Here is a 14,862-nt window from a genome sequence, read left to right on the forward strand (position 1 = left end):
GTTTGGAGCTTGTTCCCACCACGCTGCTCCAGTGCGGGTTGGTGAAATACACATGTGGCAGAATTTCAGTGCAATTAGACACATGCAGGTTTCCTCGCGTTTCTTTCCTTCACAGTAAAGCACGAGATGAATTATAATCACAAATAAAGCACATGAAAATTCAGTGGTGCTTGCCCGGGCTTGAACCCACGATCATCGGTTAAGATTCACGCGTTCTTACCACTGGATCATCTCGGCTTTGCGGCGCGATGCACACTTACAACAGTGTCGGATTGACAGCTGCTACTTGCCTATAGTAATAAAAAAAGTCTACAATAATTTGATTACATTATATTTCAATAACTTATATAAGAACAAAATGCAAGAGAATATCGATTGAATGCATTTCAATAATGTCTAAATCGTTAGGATGATAAAAATTTAAAGATACTACCCGAAGCGGACGTCTTAATACATGTAGGAGCTAAGACGGGAAACAGTTTGCATCCAGAGTACGTAGTTTGATAGTCTGACTAACATAAACTATTGAAAGCAGCATTGCATGCAAAATTTTATCTAAACGTTAGTATATACGTATCGTATTCTGAATAACCACGAATCTCGATCGATATGGTTTAATAGATTCTTATAATTAGTATTATTTTACAATTAATCTTGTGTGATTTTTTCTTACTTTTTTAAAAAACCATTTAAATATAAGACGTGGAATTCGTATAGTGTTATTGAAATGACGATTTAAGTGTTTTTAGAGCCTACATGAATAACGGATATGTAAAAATATATTTAATAAAAATATTGTATGTACCTACATAACTTCAAATCATTGATTTAATTGAAACTTAATCTAAGAATACCAACAGAATACGACTTTACAGTAAAGCAGCGTGATCGAATAAGCTCAACATGAGTTCTTTGTTCAGAATTGGAAAAATTATTGGGAAAATTAGAGAGCTTTTATTTTGGATCAGAAAGAAAGCAGATTGAGACAATAGAATTCCTAAAATATAGTCAATTTCTTATCAAACCTTCACTCCGACGAAATCGCAAACAATGGCAGCGATACAAAAATAAATATCAAACGACGCATTTCATAAATCAACGCTAACATTATCTACAAGCCTTTAAACTTAACATTTGGCTCACTATTCGTCAGTTACTATCAGTCACAGCTAAAGTGCTAACCGCGCTGGCTAGACACTGGCTCGTAATGGTCGTTCATTTTTCACAAGCCTGTGTACCGATGACAGTACATTCATCCAGCCATTGTCCCGACGTGTTCTGGCACGGCTGAGGAATATAAAATTTGGATAATGCCAGGTATTCGCCTTTATTATCATGAGAAAAGCGATCCGTGTTTTCGTACCATTGTATTTAATAGGTATAACGTTTAAGCGTTTCTTTGGAAATATATTCGATTATACCTTAAAAGTATTATGTGTAAAATAGAATGATATTTAAAAATATTTGTGCCTTAATATCTGTTTCAATGTTTTTTATTTCATTGATCTTTCGATGAAACATTGACAATATTTTTTTATCCTATTCCTATAAATATACTTTCAAATTGCAGCGTATCTCATTAATAGTTCGACATTCAAATTAGCCTATACTTAAATCAACGCTTACATAAATCTATGTAGAAGTTTATAACTACATACGTACCTACAAATACAGACTTCGCCGAACTGTTTTCGAAAAGAGGCCAAGAGTCTAATGAAAGCAGATCGCGAGTTTTCGTCCAAATTACCAGAGACAATTTGATACGTTTTTTCCTAACAACCGTCGTGTGCCAAAACTGCCACAGGATGTTTGTGGTCTGCTAGACGGTTGTAATTAAATCGTCGCTTGCCAAGAATCCGCGCTACACGTGTTGCGGGCTTGTATTGAGTCAGCGGTACATTTTTATAAACCAGACACGTATGGTTTAACTTTAATGAATTAAATACAAAACATTCGATTGTTTTTAGTCAACTAAACTACAATAATAATAAGATATAAATATTTCTCAAATTTGTTTCTTTTGTTTCTAATTTTAAATTCTCCTTTCAAATATTCTTACGACTATAAGGGTCGTTTAGATAAACAATACATTTACGTCTTTTTCTTATGAAATTTTAACAGGAGATAAATCAGTGTAAGCACTACGTTTTTTGGTACAGCAGATACCCTTTAGAAGAAGAGTGCCAACAATATACTGAAATAGCACATTTATCTTTAGTAATTGATAGAATTAGGCATTATATATATAAATTCATTGTAACCCACTGTCCGATTACCAAACAAGCTTATTATTTAAATGATATAATTTATTTCATAAGTTGCTCAGGTCTTAGATATATCTGAGCGTCACGATAGCATGCGAAAGCGATCCCGTGGCGCTCCTCGTTAAGACGGAAAGGGTATCGCTGGTTTTTTAGTGGGTATTCCGATGTTAGGGGCGCACTTGGCGTCTTGGAAACCGGCGAGCCCCACATCCCCCCCCCCCCAACGCGTAATGCGTTTTTCCAGCGTTAAAAAAAGATCTTAGACATATCTGATTATCTGTCAACAAAAAATATTTCCCTTAACAATCGTTGATGACGATGATGTTTGAGTTGGGAACTCGAACCACAGAACTTACCTATCTTTGTAAAGAATAAATCTATTCAATTAAAGTATTTTTTATATTACAAAAAAAATAATGTAAAGTAAACATTTGCATATAAATACGATACCAAAACATGTAATGAAGTACGCTACATCTCACACATTTACAATTGGTTTATTTTAAAGTTAACCAAGATAAAGCATATGTTCGTTAATTTATAAGGGCAACACAAGTACGCTCTAATGTAAACATTGTTGACTTGTCACAATAAATAACTCTTAAAGTCTGCCGGAGTTTTTAATTGGTGGTTAAGCTGCGATCCTCTTCACTGGTGACCCCGACGTTTGAAGCACGAAGAAGAAGAAGACCTTTCAAGATGTCAATGCCGGACGCTCCATTATCACGTGACGCCACAGCTGTTACCGCCCTTCCGGCCACTGGAGAAACGATGCGAGTTGGAGTGAGAGTACCTGTATTCAACCCAGATGATCCAGAATTATGGTTCGCACAGCTCGAAGGCCAATTCACCCTGTCCGGCATCCGAGAAGACTCCACGAAGTTCTATTACGTACTAGCGCAACTGGAACCACAGCACACGGCGGAAATAAGGGACCTGGTCGTAGCTCCACCTTCCACCGGCAGGTACGACAAATTAAAAGCCGAATTAATACGGAGGCTGTCAGCTTCACAAGAGCGTAAAATAAAACAACTGCTAATGCACGAGGAACTCGGTGATAGAAAGCCCACACAATTTTTACGGCATCTACAACACCTAGCTGGGCCAACTGTTCCAACCGATTTTATCCGTACCATCTGGTCAAGTCGACTCCCAACGCATTTGCAGACGTGTATAGCAGCGCAGCATACGAAGATGAGCCTTGAAGACATGGCAGAGCTTGCCGACCGTATCAAAGAAATCGTTCCAGCAACATTGCAAGTGTCCGAGCAAGTAGCCGTGCCAGTAGCCGGTCGAGTAGCCGGGCAAGTAGCCAGTGCATCTAGTTCCACTCTAGGAGTACCAAGTACTAGTTTCGAAAGCCTGAATCAGACCGTAGCTGAGCTGAGCAAGCATGGAGATACTTAGCATGCAACTTAACCGAAGACAGAAACGATCCCGCTCACGATTCGCCATAGACAGATCGCGACGACATTCCCGCGCACGTTCCCGCTCACAAACAAATAACTACCCGTACTGTTGGTACCATCATAGATTCGGCGAGCGCGCACGCAAATGTATTCAACCGTGTAGCTACAAGAAGATGGGAAACTCTCAAGGCAGCCAGTAGTGGCGGTAGACGACTGCCTTACAATTTCGGGCCGCCTGTTCATCACGGATCGCAAGACCAAAGTGCAATATTTAGTTGACACCGGTTCAGACCTCTGTGTCTTTCCAAGATCCGCTGTTCGGGAACCTAGAAACAAAATGGGATACGAATTATTCGCTGCAAATGGGACTATCATTTACACATATGGCTTCCTCCCCTTAACGCTGGATCTAGGACTTAGGCGCGCTTTCACGTGGCGTTTCGTCGTAGCAGACGTCTCAAAGCCCATCATCGGCGTCGACTTTTTAAGTTACTACAACCTGCTAGTCGACTGTCGCAACCAGCGCCTCGTTGACGGTGTTACCACACTTGCTGTTGCACTCCCGAAACAACGTTCTACGGAAACAATTTCCTCAGTCCGTACGACTTTAGAGGATACATCTTATCATCGCCTGCTTAGAGAATTCCCAAAAATCACTCGCCCTGCTGGAAAGCCGCACATCACCAAACACTCTACGGTGCACCATATCCGTACCACCGATGGACCACCGGTATCTAGCCGCCCGCGACGGTTAGACCCGGAAAGACTAAAAATTGCTAAGCAAGAGTTCGATGAGATGTTACAGAGTGGCACAGCAAGAAGATCTGACAGCCCATGGTCATGCCAGTTGACAGGCAGTACGGTCTTTTCAACCATAGACCTGGTTAAAGCTTATCATCAGATACCAGTATACGAAGACGACATTCCGAAAACCGCTATCGCCACTCCTCGGGCTTTACGAATTCCCGTTCATAACGTTCGGTCTTCGTAACGCCGCACAGACCTTTCAAAGATTCATGGACGAGGTACTGCGGGGCTTAGATTTTTGTTATGGGTACCTGGATGACATTCTAGTCTTCAGCAGCAGCAGTACCCTTCATCAAGAGCATCTCAAGTTGTTGTTCCAAAGACTAGCAGAATATGGAGTTCTAATAAATACCAACAAATGTACTTTCGGCAAAACGCAAGTCCAGTTCCTGGGCCACAACGTGTCAGCAGCAGGAATACAGCCGTTAGAATCGAAGGTTGAAGCCATTCAGAACTTCCCGGTACCCAAGACGCTAAAAGAATTACGAAGATTTTTAGGTATGATCAATTTTTATCGCCGTTTTATACCTAATGCTGCAAAAGTTCAGGCACCGCTCAACCAACTCCTCGTTGGGCCTAAAACGAAGGGATCGCAGCCTATTAACATGACGCCTGCCCTATTAGAGTCTTTCGAACTGTCTAAAAAGCAACTTTCAGAAGCTACGCTTTTGGTCCACCCAGATCCTCAAGCAGAACTGTCCATACAAACGGACGCTTCAGGTACAGCAATAGGTGCTGTGCTGCAACAGTTCAAGAACAATGAATGGCAACCCTTAGCATTCTTTTCGAGGAAGCTAAGTCCATCACAGAAAAAGTACAGCCCATATGACCGAGAGTTATTGGCAGTGTATGACGCAATTAGACATTTCAGATTTATGGTGGAAGCTCGGACATTTTGTATCATCACGGACCATAAACCACTTACGTTTGTCTTTGCTAATCACCGAGAGAACAGTTCGCCACGCCAGTTTCGCTACTTGGACTTTATAAGCCAATTCACCACAGACTTCAGATATGTAGCTGGTAAAGAAAATATTGTTGCAGATGCCCTTTCGCGTATCGAGGCAGTTTCTATACCCTTAGATTACCACTCCCTGGTCAAAGCACAAGAGGCGGACAGCGAGCTACAGAACCTGCTGAAAAATGGGTCTGCGCTTAGGTTGAAGAAAATACGATTAGAGTCAGAGCCAGCTCTTCTGGTATACTGCGATGTCTCTCAAAGTAATCCTCGACCATTCATCACACCTTCATATCGCAAGCAGGTATTCGATTCGCTCCACAATTTAAGCCATCCAGGAGCCAAGCCTACGGTCAAGTTAGTTACAGAGCGCTACATTTGGCCTGGTATCCGCAAAGACTGTCGACAATGGGTAAAGGAGTGTCAACAATGTCAGCAAAGCAAAGTGACCAGACACACTCAAGCTCCGCTACAAGCCTTCGAAAGCCCTTCCGCACGTTTTCGACACATCCACTTGGATTTGATAGGTCCTTTACCTTTATGTTTAGGTTACAGGTACTGCCTAACCATCGTGGACCGCTACACAAGGTGGCCAGAAGTCTACCCACTACAGGACATCACCGCCGAAAGCTGCATTGCTGCCCTTTCCAGTGGTTGGATATCACGGTTCGGGTGCCCCGAACACATCACCACTGACCGTGGCCGGCAGTTTGAGTCGGGCGCTTTCAAAGAACTGGTCAAGCTCATCGGTGCCAACCATCATACCACAACGGCATATCATCCGACAGCTAATGGTATGGTAGAAAGACTACACCGTCAATTAAAAGCCGCAATTGCCTGTCATTCTACTCCGAACTGGGTAGAAGTGTTACCTTGGGTATTACTAGGTATACGCAGCGCATACAAGGATGACATTAAAGCTTCAACTGCCGAACTTGTCTACGGGGAACCACTGCGGTTACCTGGACAGTTCTTCTCATCAGCACCCCCAACCATCGAGGACATCACCGAATTCATTGGTAGAATCCGAACACATGTCAATAAATTAAGGCCACAACCATCATCTTGGCACACAAGTTCTAATCAAACTTTTTACATACCAAAAGACCTTATGCTTACCTCGCACGTATTTATCCGGCAGGGTCCCCATCGGAAACCCCTTCAAGCACCTTATTCAGGTCCATACAGGGTGCTGCGACGCGAGGAGAAAACCTTTGACATCGACGTACAAGGCAAAACGCAGCGAATCAGCATAGACAGACTGAAACCAGCTTACATACTCGCTGAGGACCAGACAGACCAGAATATCAAAGTTCAGGAGAAGTCTGATGCCATCCCTGCCAGTAAAACCAGGAGTGGTAGAGTGGTCAGATTCCCAAACTACTATCGCCCGTAGTCACGGTCTCGGCGGGGGAGTAGTGTGGCGAGTGCACAATGCGTCTAAACGCAGCACAAACATCACCTGATCAACTACGTCATTGATCAGGTGATGTTGCAGTGGTCTGATGTATGTCGTCACACGTATGGATACGCCCCTTCGGCAATATGGTCGCATGCGCATCTATTGTCCTCGCAGCGACGTCACACGCTTGACCACACCCCCAGCAAGATGGCCGCATGCATCGCTTTTGTTTTCGCCTAGGAGGAGGTCCCAAAAGTGGCAAGCACGCGTGGTGGTCATCGTGAGAGGGGAATGCCTATATAAGCGCTGTTGTTGTTGTTTATTTTTAATAAATTAATTATTTCAACTATTTTTACTGTACGCTCTAATGTAAACATTGTTGACTTGTCACAATAAATAACTCTTAAAGTCTGCCGGAGTTTTTAATTGGTGGTTAAGCTGCGATCCTCTTCAACATATTAAAGGAACTTGGCAATGTGATATACCTTGGACATACATAATTCTAACACAAAATGAGCTGTGTATCAAGACTATTATTTTTATCATCAGAAAGAATTGCCGTAATGGCCCGGTGGTTAGAATGCGTCGATCTAACCAAAAATTGCGGGTTTAAATCCGGATAAGCACCAATTAATTTTTATGTGTTTATAATTCTTCTTGTACTCGGTATTGAAGGAAAACTTCGGCTACGGATGAAAATCTGCCAAATTTGTATCCACCACATAAGAGTAGTGTAGTGGAATAAGCTCCAAACCTTCTTCTTAAAAGGCTATATACCTTATAGGTTATATACTTTATAGGTTTTCTGTTTACATAAAAAATTTAGGCAACTGCCTACGTTGCATGATACTATACGAGCCTCGTATCTCACATTGAAAAAAACAACGTAGTTTTAACTTGATAGTTTTTGTCTTACAAAGAATAAAGATTTGTTTAATTGATGTATGATCAATTACAAAAAAAAAAAACAATTTTACGATTAAAACATAATAAAAGTCGGCAACTCGACCACTTATTTTACGTAAAAATTAAAATAAACATCCTTATCTTTATGGCGTCGTTTAATTTAAAATTGTTTTAACGCAAAACTCATTACACGGAAACTGTGGATATATTTTAAATGGAATTTAATTTAATGTACGTGCAAATAAGAGGCGAGGCGAGGTTTCAAAGATTCATCCTTTGTTTTGTTGAAGTGTTTGTCACGAACAGATTTTAGTTAAGATATACTACGAAGCACTTATGAATACTAGTTTAACATATTTTTTTTTTATTTAATCATATTTTTTGCTACTTCGTTTTTATAATATGTTCTGAATTGTAGCGGTCGCTTCGTTTAAATTTTTCTAGGAATAAGTTTTATCTTTTTTTTTTTTAATCAAAGTTTTATTTTCACGGATATCAGCCTGTAGATACCTCTAGTTTTAGTTAATTTTGTCATTGCCGTTTCTTCTCCATTGATTCTAAGCCGTTAACTTTACATTTAATATATTTTAAAATAAGTGAAAGAGCCTACATCATAGTATATTGGGTTTTTATTATTTGAGCTTTAGAAGTAGATGACTGTGGTGATTCCTTAAAAGTTATGTAAAATAAAAAAAATGAACCTTTTCCGATGATATTTACGATTTGTGGAAAAAGAATTGATGTAATAAATAAACAATTTTCATTTCTCTTTTAAATTATAGTGCAGTCGTGAAATAAATGCTAAGGAGAACATCATCAATATTGATAACACTATATAAACGACTAACGTCAGTCAATCATTACCCACTGCTGGGCAATGGCCTTTCTTAAGATGCACCAACGCTCCCGGTCCTCTGCCTTCTGCACCGTCATCTTCTTCAGCCTATCAATGCATCTAACTGGAGCATTTGCATAAGCCTATGTGGTCTGCCTCTAAAACTCTGCTCAAATGGCCGTCGGACCTTCAATATACGAGACCAGCCTACAGCCACCTCCATCTAATTTCGCAAGTAATATTAGTTACTTCGGTTCTTCTCCGAATATTTTAATTTCTGATTTCATACTACTAAGACACTTCAAGCATAGCTCACTGCATATCGTGCTGAATGACCATGTGTTTGTTGACTAAGCTTAAGCTTGAAGCTTATCAATGATGTTGTTTGTACAAAACGAACTAATGTAAAAACTGTTTAAATAGTTACAAATTATCAAACAACTGCATAAGACGTGAACAAAAGAGAATTACAAGTGAAATTGAGTTTATAATGAAGTAATTTTCTGAACAATATCTCGTGAGGCGACATTAATCAACTAGGCAGTCCATTAGTGGCCGCACAAAAGAGTTGAGACAATCAATATAATCGCGCTACCGCGAAAACCTTCACCCCACTTCTGTTTTGTAGGGCGACCAGTAACTACTGCAAATTATAACCTTAACATTTTACACTAGTCTTCGATCGCAGATCCACCTGCGTGATAGGGGTAAGGGGTAGGTGTTTGGTATAAATAGTATAGTATATTAGTTTTTCCTTGGAGTTAAAGCTTGCTTCATACAAAATTTTATCAAATTCGGTTCAGTGGTTTGCAAGACGGAGTTACTTTCGCTACTTATTTATAATTAGTATAAATTACTTTATACTTAACGGCATATTATGTTTCACTGACGATAAAATAGTACACCTAGGCTATGTTCAAGCTCGCCTGGGCAGATTTTTTAATCAATCATGCGTCTTCTTCTTTCGAATGTCAAATCAATAATGACAGTGACAAATCATTATCTAAGACTGATCACTGTTATCTTCATACAATCAAACACAAGCACACACACACACACACAATTTGACTCACTAGAATTTAAATATGTATGTATTTAACTTCAGCTCAAAACATAATCGATTGTAGCTCATAGGCGGACGTGTTACTAATCTTCTAAAAACATATTATGATTTATTTTGATTGATTAAATTTAAAGCACAAGTAATTTCATGTTATTGTATTAGCAATTACAATACGCCTTAGTTGCATTGACGCTGCAAGAAAAGTGGATTATATATCAGGTAGCCTATTTGCTGGCTTAATAACGGTTATTTTAGTATCACAAAAACAGACCTTACATATATTTATGTCAAACGGGATTATTCAATCATATCATAGTCTATAATGTGTGAATGTTTCCTTGGATATTCAAATTAGATCTTTTATTCGGTCGCCCTCGATCGTGACGTCATAATATTACTAATTAATTTGAAAACTTTTAAATAAAAAATCATGTTTTTATTTTTGCTTATGTTACTGGTAGTTCAGTGTAATAGGTGACACTGATTAATATCCCTTCAATAAAATAAATAAGTCAAAAGTCGAACTATCCTAAACCAAATAACATGGTAACCCTACAGAAATGTCATTTTCAAAGGAGTATGATAGATGAAACATATTCCGCGCTTCTAAGACGGTGTCGGGACGCTAGTATCAATTCTGAAGTTAAATTTAATGTTACTAAACTTGCCATTTACTTACAAAACACTACACGTTAAGCTCTTTAGTTATTCAGGTCAGCTTAATATTATTTAAATTTCACAAACGCTTAAATAATAAAGAGAAATTATATTTAAAAAAAATCTCTAATTACATTATAGAAAAAATCCTATATTTTTGATTAAATTATTATAAATTCCATAATAATTAGGTACGGTCCACATATATAAAAAGTATAGCCTTTTATTGTTCCACTTCGAGGCAAACCCATCCTCGACTTTTTGAGAACGCTAAGAGATTACTCCATCAGGCGACTTTAATGCAGATTGATTTTACCATTTACTGGCGAGCACGAAATTAATTTAATATAAATACTAATTAAACAAATGAAAACTCAGCGTTCCTTACTTCAGTTTGATACAGTTTTGTTAAGATTTGTTTGGTTAAGATACGTATGCAGCGACCCACATATATAATAGAAAAGAATAGAATATCCTTTATTGAACACGAAAAAGAGTTACAGAAACACACAGTAAAAGAAAATATTGTTTTATTTTAATACTATACATACACACATGAATAACTACACAATACAATAAATACAATACATATATATATATATATATATACATATATAGAAATAATAACATAAATTATATATAAATTTAATATATGAAAAAATGTAGCAAAAAAGTATATTAAATTAAGCAATAAAGTGCAATTATAAATAAAACCAGACATTGATCAAAATATATACTAGATTTTTTCTTTTTGTGGAATTGTTTTTAATGGCATTATAATATTACTAAAGACAACGGGTGGCATAAGAGAATAGTCTAACACGGGGTAATAATTTATAAATAACAATTACAAGAGCTTGACTTTTAAAAGGATTTACTTTAAGGAATACTCCACTATAAATTTTTGCCTAAGTCAGAATTAATAGTATAGTCTGTGGTATATCAGTAATTTTGGAATAAGCATAAATCTGGAGATCGTCGGCATGCAAATTGTAGAAAGAAGATACACATATGTTGAGTTACGGAGCTTATGAAGATTGAGAAAAGAAGAGGAGATAAGACACCGCCTTGAGGAACGAACGGAAGAGGACGATAAGTGCCACCGGCACTTAACCTCTACCAGTCACAGTAAGAATCCTGGACTCGCGTACACTGAGCGCGACCTTTGAGATAACTATAAAACCAATTAATAACCGATGGAGATATATTCAGAGAATTTAGTATAGTACAGTAGTATGTCAAAATCTACAGTATTAAACGCATTACTAAAATCAAGCAATGTTAAAACGGAAAGGAACAGGTTATCCATAGCTAATTTGATGTCGTCAGTAATCTTAACCAATGCAGTAACCGTACTATGGCCAGATCTAAAACTAAATTGTTAAGGATATAACAAGTTGTAGGAAGACAGGAACATGTTAAGTTGTTGATACAAAAGACGCTACAAAAGACGATATATAACTAATCAACGATAACTTACCTATGACTTTACTGTACCACCCCACCACTCATCAGATATTCTACCGCAAAACAGCAGTACTTGGTATTGTTGCGTTCCAGTTTGAAGGGTGAGTGAGCCAGTCTAATTACAGGCACAAGGGACATAACATCTTATTTCCCAAGGTTGGTGGCGCATTAGTGATGTAAGTGATGGTTAACATTTCTTACAATGCCAATGTCTATGGGCGTATGTACATATGCTCGTCGTATATCTTACTCCTAAGTAAGATATATTGACAGGCGACGCGTATGTTTTTTTTTCAACTACCGAATTGCACCGATTACAGCAAAAGTTTTTAAGTTATTTTTTTATTTTTTATTAATTGCTTATTCATTTCTTACGTCATTAAATTAAATGTTATGTCAAATTAATAATTATTACTTAATATAGCTTACAAAATAATTTAATATACCTACATAGTATTTTTACATAGCTTCATCGCTGAAACGATTGGAAAGTTCTTAATAGCGGTAGTAAAAAGTTTATACTCCAACACCTGAGGTTCGACTGATATGACGCAAGAACGATAGGATCTAACGATCATTGAAAGAGCCTTCGACTTTGTAAGTGTATCCTAAGTTTAAATTTAAAACATTTTATATTATAATAACTATAATATTATAATCAACTGGCAAACATAACATACGTCCGTCCCGTTAATCTACCCATTTCCTTTACACATATCCTCTGCTTAGTTACAAGCTTAGTCTAAATTTAATTTAATTAAAATTGTTAGTATCAAATTAAAATAACCATTTTGCTAAAAAAAAAAACGTTTAAAGATTAGACTTGTAAAACTGCTACATCTGTCTGATGTTGATCTAATTTGAACACTAAAAGTATAAAATATGTCTTTCAATACCGCTATTACGTATTTCGTATCATTATACCAGGTTCTTTATACCAGATTTATTATAAGAAATTTGGAAACTGCATCGATTATTATCAGTAGTTTTTATTACGACTACGCACAAAAGGATCTAAATTAATCTTATGAAACGGAATAGGAGTTTTAGGTATCGAGTTAAGAAACCCCCGGTTTTCCTCCCGGCTTTATGGTAAGCACAGTAACAGGTACCACACGAATGACCGATTAAAAGTGGACATTTTGATAAATATTTATCACTCGATAAGTACTAGACTACTACTAAAGTACATCCTAATTGTTTATTTATTTTAACGTTTTTCAGAAAAGATAATAATCTATTAGGGTCTTCATATTGCACAGCATCGGCACCCATTCTAATTACTAGAAACAAAGTCTATAGCTTTTCTACCATAAATACAACGATTTAATAAAACACATTTTTCATAGAAATATTCACCCAAGGAATCAACGACTTCGAATCGAAAAAAATTTGCTCGTTTAAAAACATTAACATTTAATCTGCATCTGCAATGCATCTGTTAGATGCATTTTCTTGTCAAGAAAATTATAGTTAACTGTTCTGCAAATCGAACCAAGAATAAAGTAGTAAAGGAAGACCCGTACTAACTTTTGCGAAAGCGAAATGTTTTATTTGTATTTCAGAACAATGAAATGCGTTTACTTTATTTTACCACATAGACATTGTTCGGTTTTTCTACGATGGATCAAATTCGGATATTGTATTGACAGTATTTTTAAATATATCTGTATTTTTTTTCAGTCAAAGCTTTCATAAATTTGTCGAAATCAGATTTATTACTCTGATTACTAATACATTAAAATATTATTTGTTAAGTCCGTACCTTGAGCGCTATGATGATCCCTAGAAGCGTGATGGCTCCTAGAACCGTGATCAGCCGTGGTTGATACAAACACCAATTAACTGTCACACAATTTATTTTAAATCACTTTACACAGCAATCACACATTTAAATCACTTACTAAATTAAAACGCAATAATAACACAAGCTTTCTTTCACAGTTAATATAACTCTCTAATTATATGGCAATTGCACAAGACAATTATCACAGCTAACTTTTCTTCGGGCAACGTATCGACAAACTAATCTCAAATTACGTTTTGATAAACTTTATTTTAATCATAAAATACATCGTATTTTCTTACAAATACGAAATAAAATATTAGTTATGACAGAAATAATTTAACTCAGAAGTTAAACGAGATTTTTATTTGCAATCATTAATCCTTATATTACAATTTTAGCGCGCAATACTCGTAACATAATTTAAAAGTCAATCTGTTTCCCGCCATTAAGAGTATCTGTTATTGTCCTTGCTTACAGATTAAAAATGTAAAATATAATTTTTTAATATGAAAAATGACAGATAATCTTCAGCAATTTTTAATAATAAAATGTATTGCTTCTTACATCCTAAATGTCTATAGGCATGTACGCCTGTCTATAGCATTAAAAAAAACGTTTCGTAGCTTTCGAAGTCGCTTGTTTGTGATGGAATAACTTATAAGAACGACATTAATGGTTCGATAGTAGTAATTCAAAAACGATCAGTACCTAATAATTACGGTACAATAATGATTGGTTATAAGATAAATATAGGAATCTGGCGTAAGAGGTATTCACTCCATCTAGCACAGACATCATCCAACGATATTAGACACACATAGAAACATTCGTACTCACATACACATACATAGTTTATTAACTATGATATTTATGAAAATATGCAGCTTACAACTTTGTTGTTGTAGGTCCAATATAACGAACGAAATTAAAATATTCCAATTTAATTAAAAAAATCCTAAGCAAAATCTTTTATCAGACGTTTAAGTAGAGTTTATTATTCTAATTTTTCTATACAAATAAATATTTTTTTTTTTAGCTTAAAACATTCCAATTTCTCTTTGGTAGTTGAGTAAGCTTTTTGTGCAACTTAATTTGTCGGAACTATATTGGTCTATGTATAATATATTTATCGTCTTAAGAATAATTATACTGCTTGTTTATATTTAAAAAAAGTTTATTTTTTTGAATCAGAACTATTTTTTAAATGCTTAGATTTTTTATTATTTGCACGGAAATGAAAGGATTCCTCGATAAATAAAATAAGATTTACTGAAACATTTAATAATAATAATTGAAACGACTGAC

At 36.6% G+C, this 14,862-nt stretch overlaps 1 protein-coding gene across 1 annotated transcript; it reads left to right on the forward strand.

The window, feature by feature from the left end:
- Positions 1-2,963: 2,963 nt before the first annotated feature.
- Positions 2,964-3,671, forward strand: LOC126771196 (uncharacterized). Its single transcript, XM_050490951.1, has one exon. It carries the CDS (start codon positions 2,964-2,966, stop codon positions 3,669-3,671), a length of 708 nt encoding a protein of 235 aa, XP_050346908.1.
- Positions 3,672-14,862: the final 11,191 nt, after the last annotated feature.

This window comes from Nymphalis io, chromosome 10 (genome assembly GCF_905147045.1).
Source record: "Nymphalis io chromosome 10, ilAglIoxx1.1, whole genome shotgun sequence".
Taxonomy (NCBI): domain Eukaryota; kingdom Metazoa; phylum Arthropoda; class Insecta; order Lepidoptera; family Nymphalidae; genus Nymphalis; species Nymphalis io.

Excerpts from the sequence above, each read along its gene's own strand:
- LOC126771196 (XM_050490951.1), top strand. The coding sequence starts at position 2,964 with ATGTCAATGCCGGACGCTCCATTATCACGTGACGCCACAGCTGTTACC.